The 20,371-nt window shown below is 38.6% G+C and overlaps 2 protein-coding genes across 4 annotated transcripts; both read left to right on the plus strand.

The window, feature by feature from the left end:
* The first annotated feature begins 1,448 nt into the window (after positions 1 to 1,448).
* On the plus strand, positions 1,449 to 13,630 carry LOC132191136 (uncharacterized). Of its 3 annotated transcripts, none has more exons than XM_059606149.1 (5): positions 1,449 to 1,660; positions 1,821 to 4,346; positions 9,722 to 11,497; positions 12,329 to 12,584; positions 12,682 to 13,630. In XM_059606149.1, the coding sequence occupies exons 2-5, from the start codon at positions 1,905 to 1,907 to the stop codon at positions 13,260 to 13,262; spliced, it is 5,055 nt and encodes a 1,684-aa protein (XP_059462132.1). In that variant the 5' UTR covers positions 1,449 to 1,660; positions 1,821 to 1,904; the 3' UTR covers positions 13,263 to 13,630. The 3 variants fall into 3 exon arrangements, with proteins under 3 accessions (XP_059462132.1, XP_059462134.1, XP_059462133.1); XM_059606151.1 differs by having other exon boundaries at positions 12,686 to 12,779; XM_059606150.1 differs by lacking the exon at positions 1,449 to 1,660 and having other exon boundaries at positions 1,680 to 4,346.
* Positions 13,631 to 15,650: 2,020 nt separating this feature from the next.
* LOC132189961 (putative F-box protein At1g65770) lies at positions 15,651 to 17,046 on the plus strand. Its single transcript, XM_059604819.1, has one exon. The coding sequence runs from the start codon at positions 15,681 to 15,683 to the stop codon at positions 16,830 to 16,832; it is 1,152 nt and encodes a 383-aa protein (XP_059460802.1). The 5' UTR covers positions 15,651 to 15,680; the 3' UTR covers positions 16,833 to 17,046.
* The last annotated feature ends 3,325 nt before the right edge of the window (positions 17,047 to 20,371 follow it).

The raw sequence follows: 20,371 nt of genomic DNA on the forward strand, positions 1-20,371 counted from the left end.
GGGGAGAAACCCCTCCCCCTCAGCTGTGTGGTACTTTATTAAGCTCTGCTAGGGTTTTTGGATTTTTCTGGCCCAAGTGGAATTTTTTTTTTCACACTTTGTCTTCTACTGTTAGCTTATAATCAGAGGGACCTGATATCTCATGAGACTTATTTACTTGTCAATGGGTTCAAAGAGGTGCACCGAGTTAATTAACAGGTAATTAATATTGGGGTAGTTACACATAAACATACTAGATCGAGGTTGCATTTTCTCTAAAATCATATCCAATAACTATTATTACATTTTTCCCTATAAAAGGATTATAATTGCTACAATATAATACCACTGTGCATTTCATTGCGGGACTATACCATATTGTAGCCTAACCATTTTACCATTGGATTACATTATCTTCGTCACTTTGGGATTGGGTTGGGAGGTAAAGCTTTTAAAATCAAAAAAAGTTTTTAGAAAAAATTTCAATTTTAAACTTTTTTTCAAAAGTGCATTTTACTATTTTTAGAGTAAAAAAGTCAAAAAGTTTAAATCTCAGTGATCAATTTAATAATTTTTTTAAACATAAATATTAAATACTAATATATGAATGTAAGATTAAGGGAGTATTTAAGCTAGTTTTTGAAGTTGATTATTTCTATAAAATTTGATTACTCCCTCTCGATCTCCTCAACGTCAAAAATGAAAAACCATCGCCACGCGGGACGCTACTATTGGACATTTAGATATTTCCGTGACCACACAGTCTCCAAGCCAGTCAATTTGTTTGTTTCGTTGACTACGTCACCACGTACGGCTACAATTACTCGCTTGTATACCAGCATGTAGCACCAACTCGCCTCTTTAAGCTCATGCAAAGTGGCGCTGTCGTAATAAAAGCAACTTTTTTGCCACGTGCTTTTCCCATAAAGCGAGTGCTTAAACCACAGCAGCTTCAGCGAGTAGCAATCGACACTGCTATATCTTCCTTTATTATATAATATTTTTTGTGAATATTTTTTGAGTGAGAAAGCATTGTTGCACTATCATTCGTTTTATGGCGCCTCTGAAATCAAAAGCCCAATGGCATTTTCGATATTTCATTAATAAGCAGGGTCCATTAATAACCAATAAATGGAAAAAAGTTCAATGAACTTTTTATTGTCCAATATGCCAATTTACCAAAATTGTGTTGCTTAACTATCACACGTCTCCCAAAATAGTTTCGAATCTCAGCCGTCCACGTAGAATAATAAGTAGTAACCACCGTTAAGATCTCTCGCGTTTGCCCCAAAATTTATTAATCGAAGGGCCTGAATCGGCCCAACCAAATCCCCGCCATAACTTCCGAATCCGGCGGCGTGTAGGTCGCCACGTAGCACAATCCGAGCCGTGCATAAATTTTCAGTCTATTATTTTCATTTTACTTTATTTTTTTTTGGTCATTTTCGATCTAAACCCTTACTTTCGAAGAATCAAAAGAAACCCTAGCTCTCGTACCTCTATCGCGGTAAAAATAAAGAAGGAACAGAAGTATCAAAATTATCGAAAATTAATTTCGGAAATCGACGAATCTATTAGGGTTTCAAATCAGAAGGCCAGATTCAAAGCCTGGTATATGTTTATTGTTTGTGATCTTCACGATTTTGCGAGGAATCGGTTTTTCGGCTTCATGTCGGTTCAGGTACGTATGTGAATTTCATTTCATTTTATAAATTTATGGTAGAGTCGTTCGATTTTGTTTGAGGATTGATCTGAATTCGTGGGAATGGGGTTTGATCGTTTATTTTTGTGTCGTCCTGGGGATTTTTTTGGTGATTTTTGGTGCGGTTTTGGTGTGACAGATCTGAAAAATGCGTAGGGGCATGTATGATGGAATGTGAAAATTGGGGGTTTTCGGTTTGGGTGTTTGGATTGAGGAAAGGTTGATGGAAAATAGAGTAGAAAACTCTGATGATGGCGCTGCAATTCCCAAAAAATCTAGATCGTTGGATCTTAATAGTTTGTATCAATATAGGCTAACGAAAGAGGGTCAGAATAAGAATTTGAAGAGGAAGAATAGTAGTTCCGAGGACGGTGATGAAAGGAGGAACAAGAAGAAGAAGAGTAGGAAAGAGGTGTCTCTGAGTACTTTCAAAGACGTTAATGATAGAAGTGTAAAGAGTGTGGATGACGTGTATAGCAGTCGGTTGAGTTCTAGTTCCCACGATACAAAGGAATCAAAGTCGGGTTTGAGTCAGAAATTGAACAGCTATACTGCCTCTCTCAGTATAAATGATAATGCCTTTCGGATCCCGAAGCGTAAGCGGGGTTTTGTGGGGCGGAAAAAAATTGAAGGTGGTCAAGTGTTGAAGCCGGTGGGCAAGTCTAGTAGTAAAGTGGCTCTTGTTGATCAGATAGCCAAGTTAAGTCCTGATGATTCTGGCACCCAGGTTGAGTCTTCTAAAGTTAGACGAAAGCAAGGTTTTGATGAATCTAAGGAAAATAGAAATAGTGAGTCAAATTTGGCTGGGAACTTGAAAGAAGAAGGACCTGCTGGCCATTTGGTTGTAAACAATGGTAATTCGTCTTTGAAGAGGTCACAAAGAAATCGTAGAAAAAGGAAAGATTTGGCATCGGGTAGTAAAAGTGTAGTGAAGGAGGCTGTGTCTTTGGTTGATAATTCTTCTAGGATATCTGATGATTCACGAGAAGATGATGAAGAGAATCTTGAAGAGAATGCAGCGAGGATGCTATCATCTCGGTTTGATCCAAGCTGTACTGGGTTTTCTTCAAATGGCAAGGCTTCTGCATTGCAATCTGCAAATGGGTTGTCTTTTTGGTTATCTTCAGGTCAGGATTTTGTTGGTCGTGGGTCTAAGTCTTTATCTGGGTCAGAATCTGCATCAGTTGATGCTGCTCTGAGAGTACTGAGACCAAGGATTCAGCACAAAGAGAAGGGACACTCAAGAAAAAGGCGCCACTTTTATGAAATCGTCTTTAGGGACTTGGATCCTTATTGGGTATTGAACCGACGAATCAAGGTCTTTTGGCCTTTGGACCAGAGTTGGTATTATGGTGTTGTGAACGAGTATGACAAAGAAGGGAAGCTTCATCATGTCAAATATGATGATCGTGATGAAGAATGGATTAACCTCCAAAATGAGAGGTTCAAACTTTTGCTGCTCCCTGGTGAAGTTCCTGGTAAGGCAGGGAGGAAAAAATCAGCTATGAGAAATAAAAGTGTTGATGAGGGAAAAAGAAGCTTGAAGATCAACAAAAAAAAGGAAAAGAGAGACTTTACTGCCGAGGATGATAGTTGTTTAGGCAGCTATATGGACTCAGAACCCATCATCTCATGGTTGGCTCGATCTACTCGTCGCATCAAATCATCTCCTTCATGTGCTACAAAGAAACAGAAGACGTCTGGTGCATCTTTGCAGTCTTTGTCAGCAGGTTTGTCTGATGAAGTTGTCAATCTACATGGTTGTTTGGACAAGGGTTTGTCGAGAAAAAGTAAGTTATCTAGCAAGTCTGAATTGCCAGACAGATTAACTGACAGTGGAAGGCTAGAGAGGTCTGCCACTGGCACTACCTGCCCTGAAGAGAGCAAACTGCCTATTGTTTATTTTAGGCGGCGGTTCCGCAAGACAGGCCCAGAATTGTCTCATATATCCAGGAACAATCCTGTCTGTAGAAGTGCACCTGGTTCTGTTGCTTCTTGCCGTATTGTTGATGAAATTGGGGATTTTGAAGAGCATGATGTTTCACTTGGAAGGTTGGACTCTGATTTGCCTTTGTGGTCAACTGACAATGTAGGGTCGTTAGATTTTTCTCTTTCATTGATAAAATCAGGGCAAATCAGGTTTGAGTTGAACTTACCAGTGCGGTTGGTCCTGAATGACTCATTTGGAGCGGAGAACTTTTGGTTATTCAGAGCTATATTTCTGCTTCAGCATGGTATGGTGATGATCATGTGGCCAAAGGTTCAATTGGAGATGCTTTTCATTGATAATGTAGTTGGATTGAGATTTCTCTTGTTTGAAGGTTGCTTCAAGCAGGCTGTAGCCTTTGTTTTCCTGGTCCTGAGAGTATTTTATCGGCCTAAGGAACAGGGGACATATGTAGATTCACAATTGCCAGTAACTTCAATTAGGTTCAAATTCTCATGTGTTCAAGATCTTAGGAAGCAGCTTGTGTTTGCATTCTACAACTTCTCTGAATTGAAGAATTCGAAGTGGGTGTACCTAGATTGTAAACTTAAGAGGCATTGTTTGCTTACCAGGCAACTACCTCTGTCAGAATGCACTTATGATAATATTCATGCATTTCAAAACGGAAGAAATCAGTTACCTATCACTTCTGCTTGTGGGCGGCCCTCCTCTGTCAAGGTATTTCTTTTGCTTTTCCCTGAATTTAGTTTGTGGGTTCTTCTTATGTTTCCAACAATATGCCCCTTTCCTCTTCAAGTAGTTAATTACCTCTATGCTTGATTTATAACTTAAGAGTAAGGGTGGCAATTTCGGGTTTATGCATCGGGTGGGTTCGTGTCGTGTCTAGTCTTAGGTATATGATTATATGGGTTGATCCGAACACAATCTATTTAATTAATCAAGTCAGTCCTGTCAACTCTAACATGACCTGTTTAACTAAACAGGTGACCCATGCAATCCATCAACCTACAAAATTATTAGATCTAAACCCAAGACTTTATATCAATTTTGATATTTTTCTCAGTATATTTGATGGTAAATAGTGAGGAATCATTAGGGAATAAAAAAAACATATTTGTTAAAAAAAGCATCAACTTCCAAGTAAATTAAAGTAACTCAGGTTTAGAAACACAATTGGTAGACAGACCATACCACATGTATTGAATATATTTGATTTAACAATTTTTTTTCCACAAATCCATGGAGAACCCACAAAACGTAAAAGTCTCACAAGCAAGTAGGGCTATATTCGAGTCAAGTCGAGCTGAGTATTAGATTTCTTGGCTCAGCTGAACCATATAGGTGTTCAAACTCGGCTTAGACTCAAGCTGAGTTTTGAACAACTGTTTGTACTCGGCTCACCAAACCCCTTGTCGAGGTCGAGCTTGAGCTTCAACTCGGCAAGGATACCATGCTGAGCCCTTGTCGAGTACTTGATCGGCTTGGCTCGAAAACTTAGAAACATTGAATTGGTTAAAACCACAAAATCCAAGTATCAAAGAGCCCTTAAAATATTTAGATCTGACACATAACACAAAGTACTCGTTGTCTTAGTACCACCGTTGAAACAATTGAAGAAAACAGGAGGGACAAAACAATCTAACAAATATAATACTATAAATGAAAAAGATAGACTCAGTTGCGAACCTGAATCCCTTGTCATTGTTGGCGGCGGTGCGGCCCTTGGCCTTGCGGTCGAGCAGGCACTTGTGGCCCTTGTCGAGGTGGAGCTTGGTGATGACCACCTTGGAGTGGTCGGAATGACGTAGATGGTGGACCCATTGACCTTCTCGCTAGTGGTCTGCTTGATGTGAATGACCCACTTGCGGTGAATATCATGTATATGAGTAGTTATGGGGGTAGATTGAAGAAATAACATGTAGAACCAAAAGAAAAAAATGAAGGTAACAATCGGGGTTTTTGTTTACTTATAAAAAAAAAAAAATGGAAATTAGGGTTTTTGTGAAGATAGAAGCTGAGATTGGGATGATTGTGTGGGGCGAGCTTAATTGGTTGGGGTTCATGCCCCATAAAGCGGAGGTCACTAGTTTGAATCACCTCTCCTTGTGGAGAATTGTCAAAAAAAAAAGAAGTTGGAATCCATTGTAAGTGTGAGAATCTGGAGATTATTGAAAAAGTTTTATATATCAAAAAAAAAAAAAAAAATTATCAAAGGAAATAGAAAGGCTTGAGGATTTTTGGAAGACAAAAAGTTGGGAGCTCAGACAAAAAGCATTGATTTGGACATTGGGAACCACATCAGGCCTGCTAAGGAAGTTAATTCACGGGTTGAAACTTGAAATGCATTTGAGGAGTGCTTTTTTGGCCAACGAATTTACCTTGTTATTGGAACTAGCACTAGGTGTCAATTTTTAGTAAACAGTTGATGGTGTAGTTTCTATTTTCTGCTACAATCTTCTTTTTACAAGGCACGTCTCTTCTGCTGCTCAGAAAAAAGGGTATACCTCTTCACTCCTTGAAATAATAGCTGCCATGATGCCATTTATTGGATTCAAGTGTTGGTGCTCATGTGCCTATAATTTTTTTTTTTGATAGGTATATTCTTGTTGGTGGTCATGTGCCTAAAAAATTACAAAATTATACATTGTCCTTGCATAGGTTTGTAGAGAAAATACTGCAAAAGAATTTTAGGACAGCGTAAGAAATGAGTGTCAAAGGGGTCTTTGCAGTTAGGGGCTTCCTCTTATATACTTCCTTTGTACTTAGGGGCGCCATATGCTTTTAATGATGTGTCGATTAAATCAAAAAAGAAATAGTGTGAATGGCTTTTAATATGTGTGAATCACATGAAAACTGTGTTTCCTTGCCCACTTGCCACATGATGTGCTGCTGGCCTTAGTTGACCATTGTATGTAGCAGATGGTGCATCCTAAGCTTTTTAATTTTGGAGTTTAAACCATTGACTGCTCAAACAGTAAGAACTCCTAACAAACACAATATATTTAAAATAAATTTCTGCAGAGAATCCAAGACGAATTCTTGCTAACAAATTAATTTCTTTGGAGGAATTACTCATAATTGGTGGCGTGCCTCTTATTATGACATAATGAAAAATATATATAATGTATAAACATTTATAAAACTTAAATGCAATTGTGCAAATAATTTTATAGTGGTATACATACTTATAATAATTGTGCTATATACTAATTAATTTAATATAATTAAGTTAGTATATATTATTTTTGTAAATAATGAGTCATGTTACACATCATTCTCCATCCCATCCCTTTTGCAAATCAACCATTTGGATTTCCCACAAATTCAATGGTATTCACCCATTCACTGTATGGAGAAAGATGGGATGGTGATTTATTTTTATTATTATCATAAATAATATATTATAAGGAATAGTAATATTTAAAATAATATAATGTATTAACATATATTTATTAAATATATTACTATAACTAATATATTATAAGTGTATAACATATTGTATATATATGTTCTATATTTTATAGGTTACTCAAGTATTGAGTAACTACTAACTAGTATATAACTTTTTTTTGATAAGTAATGTAAAATTTTATTGAAAAAGCATAAGGCGCCTCTAGTTACACAACCTGTATACACAGGGACTCTCACAAGCCCAAAACCCAAAAAACAGCAAGAGCACTCATAAATCAACCAACCCAAAATGCCCACCAACCCAATACCCACAAGGCATCAAAGCCCAAACCCCTCAAACGCTAACAAGCATGAGCCTTGCCCTTTCCACGCCTAGATGATACTCCCTTCCCATCATAGTTAATGGAGCATTCCAAATTTAGAAGCTCCCCTCTACCCTTAACCTTTTGAGGGCTGTCCTCTATATACTACCTAGTATGTAACTGTTGTTAATATGTTTACTGAAATAGTTATTAAGCGCACCCTTGCCAATTTGCGTGCATACTTCAATCTTTCTTTCCTCTCCCGGCGAGTGTTGCTAACCGTATTGAGAAGCTCCAACGTGATTTCTTATTGGGTGGGCTAGGTGAAGAGTTCAAATATCACTTGATGAGTTGGTCCAAGGTTTGTTCACCAATCTTTGAGGGAGGGTTGGGGTATTCGGAACTTGATAGTGGCGCTATAGGCCGTATTGAGAAGCTCCAACGTGATTTCTTATTGGGTGGGCTAGGTGAAGAGTTCAAATATCACTTGATGAGTTGGTTTAAGGTTTGTTTACCAATCTTTGAGGGAGGGTTGGGGTATTTGGAACTTGATAGTGGCGCTATAGGCTTGAGAGAGAGGCTTGGTGGAGAGTGGTAGTAGAACTCTAAATTTGGCTGTTCATGGGGTGGGTGGTGTTCTCTTGAGCCTTTTGGAGCATTTTTGGTGGGGTTATGGAAGAATATCAGGAAAAGATGGGAGAAAGTTTTGTGTCATATTAGATTTGAGGTGGGAGATGGATCCAAGATTAGATTTTGGCATGATTAGTGATGTGGGGATGTGGCTCTAAAGGAAGCTTTTCCAATTTTATTTGGTATTGCTTGTGCAAATGATGCCTCTGTTGAGGCTTAAGAGTTTTTGGGAGGTTCCAACCAATGGAATGTGAGCTTTGTTAGAGCAGCGCATTCAGGAGGTGTATTTTTTTGCCTCATTTTTCAAGGTGTTGCACTCAGTTAGAGTGAGAAGAGAAGTGAAGATAAGCTATATAACATATAACATACGTATATATAAAAAAAATAACATACTTATATATAAAAAAATATATATGTATGAGCTAACAAGTTGAACTGAGCTTCTACGAGCTATGTTCAGGAGCATTAACGGAGTTGAGACGAATTTATATGAGTATGTCTCGTTTAATAATCGATCATAATTTTGTGCCCACAAACAACTCATATATTAAATGAATCGAGTCCGAGTCGAGTTTATTTGAGCCGATCTCAATTGGGTTGGTGAACGGACTCTTACAGCCCTACCAGTAAGTATAAACTAAAAACATATTCTATCTTTGTGTGGTTGACAACAAAGCAATAACCCCCCCCAAAAAAAGCCTAGTCTTTTTTCAGATAATTAATAAACCAATCTCATTAAAAGCGCAGGGTGCCTCTAAGTACACCGGAAGTAAACAAAATGAACCACCTAACTATCAAGGGCAAAAGCCTAAACTTGTAGCTCATAAAAATATAATTACTTAATTGCCATTAGGCTGAGTTGCGCATTACCCATAAGCCAAAATCAACCTAAAACACAATCTATATTCTCTATCATGTGGTATTCTTGGTGGCATGGGCTTCGTGGTGAGGGAAGAGGAAGGCGGTGTGGGGGCTTGGCCATGAGGTTGACGACGAGATTTTTGTTTGGTTTATGGGAAAAAGGTTAGCGCGCTGATCTGTAGAACTATGGTGGGGGCTTGGCTATGCGTCATAGTAAACTCACCTGCCGGGGCGGTTTTCCTTCTATGCGGGCAGTTCTATTTCCAAAGGCAGGTATCACCAGCCAGAGTCACTGATCTGTAGGATTCTTGAGGCAGATTGTAGATGTTCTTTTAGCGATAGTCATGGAGAGCTAAAAATGGCGAGAAAAGAAAGTGAGGTTTTAGAAAATATAGTGTTCTATACTTACGGTTTTTAAGGGTAAAAATATAGTGAAATTATTCAAGTTAGGCAGGTCAATTGCAGGTTAAATGGGTTGACATGAAATTGACCTGTTTATTAATCGGGTCAACCCGGTTTAACCCGAACCCTATTATACTAAACCACAACCCTCTAATTTCATATTGTGTTCTTGTCGGAGTTTGCGGGTCGTGTCAAAGATTGTGAGCCCTAATGCTATCTATTGCCTTCTCTCTCTCTGTCTCTCTTTTGGGATGAATGATTTTTTATAACACCACAAACAATTACTATTGTCTTTTCTCCTTATGCATTTAATTTCAAATGATCACTTCTTCACCAGCAGGTAGAGTGCCAGTAAGCTTAATAATAAAGCAAAGAGACTAGTATTATCTTTGTTGATATGGCCTTGTTACGCATTTAAGTGTGGGTATTTTTCTATAATGTGGTTTATGATTTGTATTAACTTCTGTAAATTTTTCCACCAACCAGGCATTATTGAAGAGTTCTAGGCAGGGCATAAGTGTCATGGGTCTTGCCAGAGATTGCACCTATGTGAATGTGAGTCAGCCATCATCTAATTCCAATGAGATGCACAAGAAACTTACTCCATTTGCTCTTTGTTTCGCTGCTGCACCTACTTTCTTTCTTAGTTTGCATCTGAAGCTGCTTATGGAATATAGTGTGGCTCATATCAGTTTCCGGGACCATGATTCAGTAGAGAATTTAGGGAACTCTGCGAGATTCATGGTGGATGACTGTTCTAGTGTGGAGGACTGCACTAAGGATGTTGTCGGGAATAATTTGAAGTCCTTGTCTAAGGAAATTGCTTTTGATGGCTGGCTTTCTTGTGCTAAATCAGAGGACAGAGATTTGATAAAGTCCTCCTTGAAGTACAAAGATGTTGATCTTAGTGTTGCTGGAACTTCTGCGGTTTTGCAGGATTCTGAAAAGGTTGGGACTGATGCTACCGTCCAGGTGCAGAAGTGGCAAAGCCACCATTCAGAGGCTGAACAATGTGCTTTGTTGCGAAGACCGTCAGTTGACAGAGATAAGGCTGATACCAGTTCCCATTCTTTTCTGAATGGTCTCAGTATTGAAATTCCAGCATTTAATAAATTTGAGAAGCCCGAAGATGGGGGGGAGTTGCACAGTGCTCAACATTCTGAGGATGGGGAGTTACACAGTGCTCAACATTCTACGGATGTGTCTTGGAATATGAGTGGTGGCATCATCCCCAGCCCCAACCCCACTGCTCCCAGGAGTACATGGCATCGAAATAAAAATAATTTGTCATCATTTGGATACCTCTCTCATGGTTGGTTAGATGGGAAGGCTGACATCTTCCAAAATGGTTTTGGCAATGGGCCCAAAAAGCCACGAACTCAGGTTTCATACTCGTTGCCACTCGGAGGTTTTGATGTTAACTCAAAGCATAGAAGTCATCACCAGAAAGCACTTTTTCAGAAACGTATTAGGAGGGCTAATGAGAAGAGATCATCAGATGTTTCTAGAGGCTCTCAAAAAAACTTGGAGTTGTTATCTTGTGATGCAAATGTGTTGATCACACTTGGTGACAAAGGGTGGAGAGAATGTGGGGCACAAGTTGTATTAGAGATTTTTGATCATAATGAGTGGAAGCTTGCTGTAAAAGTTTCAGGAATTACAAAGTATTCATACAAGGCACATCAGTTTTTGCAGCCTGGTTCAACAAACCGTTACACTCATGCCATGCTGTGGAAAGGAGGTAAAGATTGGACCTTGGAGTTTCCAGATAGGAGTCAGTGGGCTCTTTTCAAGGAGATGCATGAAGAATGTTATAATCGGAATATTCGTGCTGCTTCCATTAAAAACATTCCCATTCCTGGGGTTCGCTTGATAGAGGAAAATGATGATAGTGGAACAGAAATAGCATTTGTTCGCAGTTCTAAGTACTTGCGGCAGGTTGAAACAGATATTGAGATAGCTTTGGATCCATCGCGTGTATTATATGACATGGACAGTGATGACGAGCAGTGGATTTCGGACAATCCAAATTCCTCTGAAGTTGACAACTGCAGCTTGGGAAAGATTGCTGATGAGATGTTTGAAAGGACAATGGACATGTTTGAGAAGTCTGCATATGCTCAAGAGTGTGATCAGTTTACATCTGATGAAATAGAGGACCTCATGGATGGAGTTGGGCCCCTGGGTGTAATTAAAACCATTTACGAGTATTGGCGGCAAAAAAGGCAAAAGAGGGGTACGGCTCTAGTCCGACATCTTCAGGTATCTCCTGAATAGCTTTCCTATCATTTGTGATGATTATTTTTTGGTACCATCTGACATAAGCTAATTTGGTGGTATGTCTTACCCTAGGTGGTAGTGTACATGAATTATCAAAGGAACTCTGGCTTCTGCTGTGACAATGTTGATTTTGTTTACTTTCATTTGATGACTGTTTTGCAATTTTTAACACTTCTTATTGGGTTTTGTTGTTAAAAAAAGAAGAAGACAATACATAATGATGTATGCGTAACACACACACGCACACACACACACATGTTTGTGTACACCGACAAAATGAAATAAAGTAAAATATTAGCCACTAATATTTGAGAAAATTTTCAAAAGCAGAAATGCTTCTAAACTTGGAAGTAATTATTCGGAGCATTCAAACACTCATGGAAGCTGGGGGCTTATGAGATGAGCATGAAATTTGCTGAAAATAAGATAAAAGAAGAAGAGATGAAATTTGAATTGAACATCACTGAAGCGTTGGGAGGAATGCATTTTCTGGGTCTCAATTGATGTGCAATTTGAAAAGAAATAATCATTTTTTTTTATTACTCGTCATATTGCTTACCCTAATGTTGTCTGGTAGGTCTGGTTTTCACATCTTTGAATTCGTCTTAATATAGGTGTACAAAATTCAGTGGTGATTTATTGTTAATTTGGGGGTCATCTACTTTTGTTAGGTTTTGACTTGGCATGCAATTGCTTCCAATTCCTGGTTATTTTGCTTATGTATGTATGATCTGCAAGTTGTTTTTATTTATTTTTTATTTTTTTATTTTTTTCACTTCACCATATCGCAATGCTCATTTTATTGTTTTTCAGCCACCACTTTGGGAAACGTATCAACAAGAAGTGAAGGAATGGGAGCTAGCTATGACCAAAATCAATGCCAACCTCCCAATGGGATGTCAGGAGAAGGCTGCACCAATTGAAAAGCCACCCATGTTTGCCTTCTGTATGAAACCACGGGGATTGGAAGTTCCCAACAAGGGGTCAAAACAAAGGTCGCAGAGGAAATTTGGAGTTTCTGGGCAAAGCAATGCCATTGGCGGAGATCAGGATGGTTTTCTTGCTTTTGGTAACTGTCTTTATACTTGTACATATTTACTATTACTATTTTAACTATTTTTTTTTTTGTGAACCTTTTTCTTATTTGGTTTTATCTGTTGCCTCAGGAAGAAGATTGAATGGGTTTGCTTTTGCGGATGACAAAGTTTTATACCCGGGCCACAGCTATGAATCTTTAGATGATTCTTCCCCTTTGCCTCAGGCATCACCAAGGATATTTTCGCCACGGGATGCAGGCAGCAGAGGAATTTTGTCTATGAGCACTGATGGGTTTGATAGGAATCATATCCCAAAACTTCAGAGAAATAAGTCAAAGAAATTTGGGGCATTTGTATCTCCTAATGACCAGCAGATGGTGATTTCATACAATCAGAAAATGATGGACAAGAGAAATGGGCACCATCGATGGAATTTAGGACAATCTGAGTGGCCAAGACGGCAGCATTATCACTTAGATGGGTCTCAGAGGCACGTCCTCGACCAGTTGGATGGTTCTGATCTTGACGAGTTCAGGTTGCGTGACGCATCTGGTGCTGCGCAGCATGCTATTAACATGGCTAAGCTGAAGAGAGAGAAGGCTCAGAGGTTGCTTTACAGAGCGGATCTAGCCATTCACAAGGCTGTGGTTGCTCTTATGACTGCTGAAGCTATGAAAGCTTCTTCAGAGGATTTAACTGGTGATGGGTAGAATGGCCAAACGAGAATCTTTTGGATAAAGGGCTGTGTAAATTCACCAATTCTTGAAGCCTGCCGTTTGCGTTGTGTTTTTACTGGAATCGATCTTGGTTTATACTTCTTCAATGGTGGTCGCCCTTTCTCATTCTCATTATTCACAGAATGATGATGAAGCTGTGAGCAGTGAAAGAGGAGTTGCTGCTTCAACAATGTGATTTCCGAGTTCCTCCCACAAAAGTTTTTTTTTGCCAGCATGAATTCTACTCGGCTCAGTGCAATTGTTGTACTGATCCTTTGCAGGTTATAGGGGCTTATGGAATTTTTGGCTGCAAGTCTTCTATGTACAGAAATTTTTTCCCCTTCCCCCCACCTCTTTTTTTTTTCTGCTTGGGTTCTTGCCCCCTTCCCCTTGACCTCAGTTGAAGTGTTCGATAATTAAAGGAGCATTTGGTGCAAATGGTACAACACTATATATATATATCAACCAATGAATCACACTTTACTGCCTAATTAAAGGGGAAAAAATGATTAATGCAAATTTAAATCCATCAATTACTTTGCAAAGTCTATTAGAAAAAAAAAAATTACTTTGCAAAGTCTTAAAGGTAAAACATAAAATTTCCTCTCAACCCACGGCTAGTTTTTCGTTGAAGTTTAAAGATCATTTTTATTACTTTTAAAAATAAAACTATGCCAGATTAAAAAAAAGAATATGTATTTTAAGGTAATACGACTTTAATTTTTTAATTGTTAACGTTTAAAAGTTGATTTTTATTGTTATGTCAATTCAGTTGTATATAGTTTTTTTTTTTTTTTTTTGGCCTGGGCTATAGCTGGCCTGCACTGTCAACGGTAACAGGCAGCTTGCACCATGATTCCTTCCTTTTGAAGGCAATTCATTTAATCCTAATTTCCTACAAACTATCACCTCAATGATAATTTACTTTTCAAACTATCAATTGTGACAATTTATTCCAAAACTATCAAAACAATAACAATTTATCTCCAATTTTAACAAAATGACAAAATTACCATTACTAAAATAAAAACAAAAAAAATTAAAATTTATAAAAAATAAATAAAAATCAAAGCAGGGATGCTGGACCACCCCTGGATGGTGGCCGGACCACCCCTAGGTAACTCGGGATGATCCGGCCACCCACCAGGGGGTGGATCGGCCACCCCTGTCTCATTAATGGGGTGGCCGGCCAGGGGTTGCTCGGCCACCCCCAAGATGTTAATGGACCTAAGCTGTTTTCAGGGGTGGCCGGCCACCCCCGAGGTGTTTTTGGGGGATAGCAGAGCCACCCCATGTACCTGTCACCCATGGGGTGGTTCTCGAGCCACGCTTGTTTTTTTTGAACCTTTATTTATTTATTTAATTTTAAATTTTAAATTTTAAATATATTTAATTGTTTTTTTTTTAAAAAAATTTTTAGGTGTATTTTTGTTTTATTGAAAATTTTATATGAGTAATTTTGTCATTTTGCTAGCATTATGGGGTAAATTGTCATTGTTTTGGTAGTTTGAGAGTAAATTGTTGTCATTGATAGTTTGGGCAGTACATTGTCATTGAGATGATAGTTTAAGGGGGTTAAAGTGGACTTTAGTCACTTTACCAAAAAAGAAACAAAAAAGAAAATGGAGAGTTCTTTTTTTAAGGGTTAAATACTATTCCAGTACCTGTGGTTTGCACCAAAATCAAATAGCCACTTGTGTTTTCAAAAATATCACAAATGGTACCTGTGGTAAGCCAATAAACTCACTTGGTACATTTGTCAAGATTTCGTTAAGTTTTTAACGGAACACCATGTCACCCTTACACGTGGCCGCCACATGGCGTGGTACCTGAGTTCTTGGGTGCCACGTCATATATATATATATCCAAAAAAACAAACAAAACCAAAACCAAAAAAAGAAAAATGAGAAGAAAGAAGAAAGACTCTAGGGTGGCCGAATCACCCCATAGGGGGTGCCCAGCCACCTCTTTTAGCCTGGGGGTGGCTCTTAGGCCTGAACCACTCCAAATCGGCCACATGGGGGTGGTTCATGGCCAAGGGGGTGGTTTGGCCACCCCCAGACGGCCGGTCAAAAGGGGTGGCCGGGCACCCACTATGGGGTGGTTCGGCCACCCCAATGTCTTTTTTTTTTTTTTTTTTTTAAATGGCATGACACCTAAAAATTCAAATATCACGTCACATGTAAGGGTAACATGATGTTCCGTTAAAAAACTTAACTGAATCTTGACAGAGATACCAAATCAGTTTATTAGCTTATCATATATATACCATTTGTAATATTTTTAAAAATTCAAATGGTCATTTGGTTTTGGTGCAAACACGAGAACCCGAATAGTATTTAACCTTTTTTTAAAAGCAAGTAGTCGGTGGGTGGTCGAAAACTGTGGTGAGTGCAAGCAAGCCAGAAAGAAATGGGAGAAAGAGTGAAGTGGTCGGATCTTCCGACGGAACTATTGACGATGATCGGGAGGAGCCTCGACACCCGCATCGATGTTCTCCGATTTCGCAGCATCTGTAGCTCGTGGCGTTCCTCTATCCCTCCCTTTTCCGCCAACCCTCCTCGCTTTCCTCTCCAATTCCCCGACCCCAACACTGCAACCTTGACTGAGCCTCCGCGATGGCCACCACGACTAGCTTTTCTCTTCCAAACTACTCTCTATTACATTCAAACGCTCAATCCTTCAACTTCTTCTTCTACTTTGTCTAACAAGGGCTGGTTGATGAAGGTTGACGAGTCAAATTCGGGCAAGCTGCGTTTTGTAAACCCAGTACTCGACAGCCGCACAAGGTACACCATTACTAGACCCAAGACCTTGAATTTATTGAACTTTCGTGTCGTTGAATTTGGTAAAGCCTATACGCTTCAATTCCAACTTCCCCGTAAAAGACGATATGTCCCTTTTCCTTGTGTGAAAAAATTGGTGGTGTTTCCGAATTCAGCATGGACAAATGTAGACGAGTGTTCAATTCTCATGATCTTTGTTGACGGAAAATTGGGTTTTGCAAAACGTGGGGATAAAAAGTGGACCCTTGTAGGTGAAAGCTCTAGTTATGATGATATTATTGTTTACAAAGGCCAATTCTATGCCGTTGATAGGGTGGGAATAGTTTGGTGGATCGAATGTTCATCCTTGAAATTGGTACAGTTTTCGCCTCTGTGTGGGCTGGGTAGCCAGAAGCATTTGGTGGTGTCGTGTGGAGCTCTATATGTTGTTGATAAATACAATGACATTGATGATGATAGAAAGGTAGTTGGCTTTAAAGTGTATAAGCTGGATGAAGAATTGGGTCAATGGGTTTTGGTGAAAAGCTTGGGCGACCAAGTGTTTGTTTTGGGTGCCGATTGTTCTTTCTCTGTTTCGGCTCGAGGATGTTCTGGATATACAGGGGATTGCATTCTCTTTATTGATCATCGAGATGAAACACTAGTGTTCAATCTAAAGGATCACAGCATTCTAAAGCATCACAGCATTCATGATCATTTTGGACTTTTCTGGCCTCCCGATCATACTGGCCTCCCCCAAGCTGATGGATGGGTGTTTGATTGTGAGTATACATGGTAGCTAAATCGGCTAAAAACCACGCCTCATGAAGCAGAGGTCACGAGTTCAAATCTCTCATTTCGGTTTAGGACAAAATTTACTTATATATAAATAATCTGTGTTGGATTTGACTGTGATAGTGTTTTGAACTTTTTTCCCCTAGGGATAGAATTTCCTTATGTTTGTTTGGGATGGTATTTCCTGAATTCATCAATCTCGTTGTCTTTTATCGGCGTGTTTACTTTGTTATGATATGCCCTTCTCTCTTTCTCTCTTTCTTGTAACACATTGTTTTGATAATTGCTACTTATTCACAAAACAATCCATGATGGTGGTTGGTATGATTACAATTTCAAAGATCAATTATCCATGTTAAATAAAAGTAAGATTATAGCTTGCTTACAACTTGGACTGGCTAGTATCTTGTAGAAGGTCCAAGTTATTTACAGATTGAACAAAGTTTTGTTCCAAATTTGATCCAAAAATGCATGCATGTCAGCATAATAGAGTAGGTTGTAAAAAATTCATCTGACCCAATTCCTAGGAATGTTTAACGTATTTTGAATGCCGTCTACACAAAGTAATTACAGTCGATAAGCAAGCCCTTAATTTCAAGTCACAAAAGTCTATGATATTGAGGATCTTTCTCCCTTGTGGCAACATTCCATTTTGGAGAAACTTTAAATGGATGAAAAAATCGAACCCTTTGGGTTTAGACGACCCTTGACTATCATACTTGTGAATTATAGACAACATAAGAAAGAAGTACCCCCTATTTTGTCATTGTTTTACTTCTATTTTCCGTAAGATTAAATTTACTTATTCCTATTAGTGTAAGCTTTTGGGATAAGTGGTAATTTAACATCTAGTGTGCATTGGATGCAAGCTAAGGGTGCCATGTCTATAATTGAGGATGCTTGGCATCGGCTTGCAACTTGTGCCTGTGGCACCCTCGATTTGTGTCGTGTGCACATGATAGTGTTGTACTGTTGTATGTGTAAGAAGAATGGAGAGTCTATTGATCACATTCTTCTTCATTTTTTTTTATTTTTATAAATAATTAATTTCATTGATAAGCATATAGGGGTGCAACCCTTATACACATAATGTATATGAAGAGAGTTCCCTTTACATACTAAAAGAAGAACAAAAATCGACAATTTTAATGAAGTTAGAATATTGAGAAATATTACACGCCCATGTGCCCGTGTCCAACTAAAATATGTTCCAACTAAAAAGCAATTTGACAGGGATGTTCTTTAGCTCTTCATTTGTCTTCTCACGATCTTTAAAATATGTTGCAATCTGCTCTCTCTATATGCTCCATATTAACACAATAGGGCTATCCTCCACACATTTAGAAGTAAACTCCATAATTACCTATATGCATTTTCACCCATAGTTAAAGAATAGGCTTAAGATGAATTGTAAACTCGTACATCCTGAATTACCTATGCACGATTCTGGCAAGTAGAATCGTTTATCCTTGATTTTACGCTCTTCAGAGGTAGGTCCGAAGGGCCCTGCATACCTCATAAAAGGAAAAGGAATAAAACATAAAATTTCATTGAGAAGTGCCATCTTCCAAATTCAATGGTAATTTTTAAAAACAAGAGAAAAAGACCCATATCTTCCAAAAACAAGAGAAAATATATTATTATATTATTTAAAATTTGTAAATAAATGAGAATTGATAGCAATAAAACAAAATTTGGAATATATGGGTCTTCCTGACGACAGTAGAAGAAGGAAGAAATGGGAGTGAGAGTGGAGTGGTTGGATCTTCCGAAGGAACTATTGCTAACGATCGTCAAAACAGGCCATGTTGGTGGTTAGTATGATTACAGCCTCAAAGTTCAATCATCCATGTTAAATAGAAATAAGATTATAGCTTGATTACGAGTTGGATCTTACTACATTAATCCAGTACTCCGGACTCATTTACTGATTTGGGGGTGGAATGCCAGCTACACAAAATATGATCAAGTTCTAGTTGGTAATTTGATTGAGAGTGATGGTGTTTATAAAAAGGAAAGGATTGAATTGAAATTAGTTATCCACTTAGGGTAGGAGTGACCACATACAAAGTTATTAATTAAATTCCTCAATGACCTCTGTTTAACCTAATGAACATCTTTTATAGAAGGATCCTTTATTGAAACACCTAATAAATATCAAATACTAGATAACTACCTTATTTGAAAATATCAAATACATAACACATTTTTATGCAGCTTTATTTTATTTTCTTTTTTTTCTTGGTAGGTGATTTATATGAAGTTATTTTTTGGATTTGCTTGTTTCTATATTTGTCAGCCATTCTATGTTTTCATAATATTATGCTAGATCACATTTGCAGCTTGAGGGAGTTGGGTTCTGTTTTGGTGAGCTGTAATTGTCTAGATGAGTGATAGTTGCATTTTCTTAGGGACACCTCTCATGGTAGTGCTTCACGTAATTTGAAGCCTTCTAGCTACAAATCCAAATGGAGAAAGAAAACACACATCGACAGACACAAACAAAAGTTCTTTTATTTTGACATTGCTGGATTGTTATTGTTATGTCCTTTCTATTCTCCCCCTTCTCCCCCCCCCCTCTAGTTTTTAATAATTTAGATAGGTTCATTTATTTTACCAACTTACGAATTCGTTTTACTACAGGATATGGGTTCCAGTCTCTTTGACTAAGTGATTGAGCCTGTTGGTTTGTATGTATGGAGGCTCTCTTATTTTCAGGTAATACTTTTAGTAGATGTTACGAGATTTTGAGTATGTAATTGGCTGATTGTGGTATATGGTTTTTGTAAGTGTTAAATATAATGAGTCTAAGGGTGAAATCATGCTTGAAAGGGATGCAAATCAATCAAGATCTAAGTAGTTATTTAGACTTATTGCATGCAGTATCTGAGCCTTGCCCATTTATCTGAGTTGGTTACTTAGATCAATGGGGTTGTCTAGAGCTTGGAAAGTGGAGTCTAAGGAGTTTGTGATGATCGTGAAGGATGGAGATACGGTGTTGAAATTGCAAGAGCGATGTAGAGGTAACACGCATTCGTTACGGCTGAATTGGAAAGAAGCGGTCTGGCTATTGAATATCTTTGATGAGCTGATGGCGGTGGAGGACTCAAGGGTTTTTTGGGACGATTCTACTCGTAGTTTTCCACGTACGTTAGCCCAGAAATGTTTCAATAGGCATGGGAACTTTCTGGTTCTAGAGGAGCTGGATGGAAGAGAGAGGAGAGGCAGAGTAATGGTGCCAGAGGGTAGGCACAGGAAGGGTTGGGATCAGTTTCAGTCAGAGTTGCGAATTGCCATTGATTTTGCTCAACCATACGTTGGGGAAATAAGGAAGGTAGTGACAGGGAAACAGAGAAGGAGCTTTTCAGAGGTCTTGCTTTCATCTTCTAAGCAGGTAGAGGAACCGTTTGGGTCTTATGCAGAACCGGTTGCGAGAGTTCCCAAATGGATGTTAAGAGGTAATGCAGAGACCAGCAAATTGTCTGGGCCAAGTTCTCTTGCAAGTTCTCTTGCTGAATGCTATGCTGGTCGTGAGGTACAGGT

Source organism: Corylus avellana, chromosome ca8 (genome assembly GCF_901000735.1).
Source record: "Corylus avellana chromosome ca8, CavTom2PMs-1.0".
Classification (NCBI taxonomy): Eukaryota; Viridiplantae; Streptophyta; class Magnoliopsida; order Fagales; family Betulaceae; genus Corylus; species Corylus avellana.

Excerpts from the sequence above, each read along its gene's own strand:
- LOC132191136 (XM_059606149.1), top strand. The coding sequence starts at position 1,905 with ATGGAAAATAGAGTAGAAAACTCTGATGATGGCGCTGCAATTCCCAAA. Across the intron at positions 11,498-12,328 it reads CTCTAGTCCGACATCTTCAG|CCACCACTTTGGGAAACGTA; the intron begins GTATCTCCTGAA and ends ATTGTTTTTCAG. Across the intron at positions 12,585-12,681 it reads GGATGGTTTTCTTGCTTTTG|GAAGAAGATTGAATGGGTTT; the intron begins GTAACTGTCTTT and ends CTGTTGCCTCAG.
- LOC132189961 (XM_059604819.1), top strand. The coding sequence starts at position 15,681 with ATGGGAGAAAGAGTGAAGTGGTCGGATCTTCCGACGGAACTATTGACG.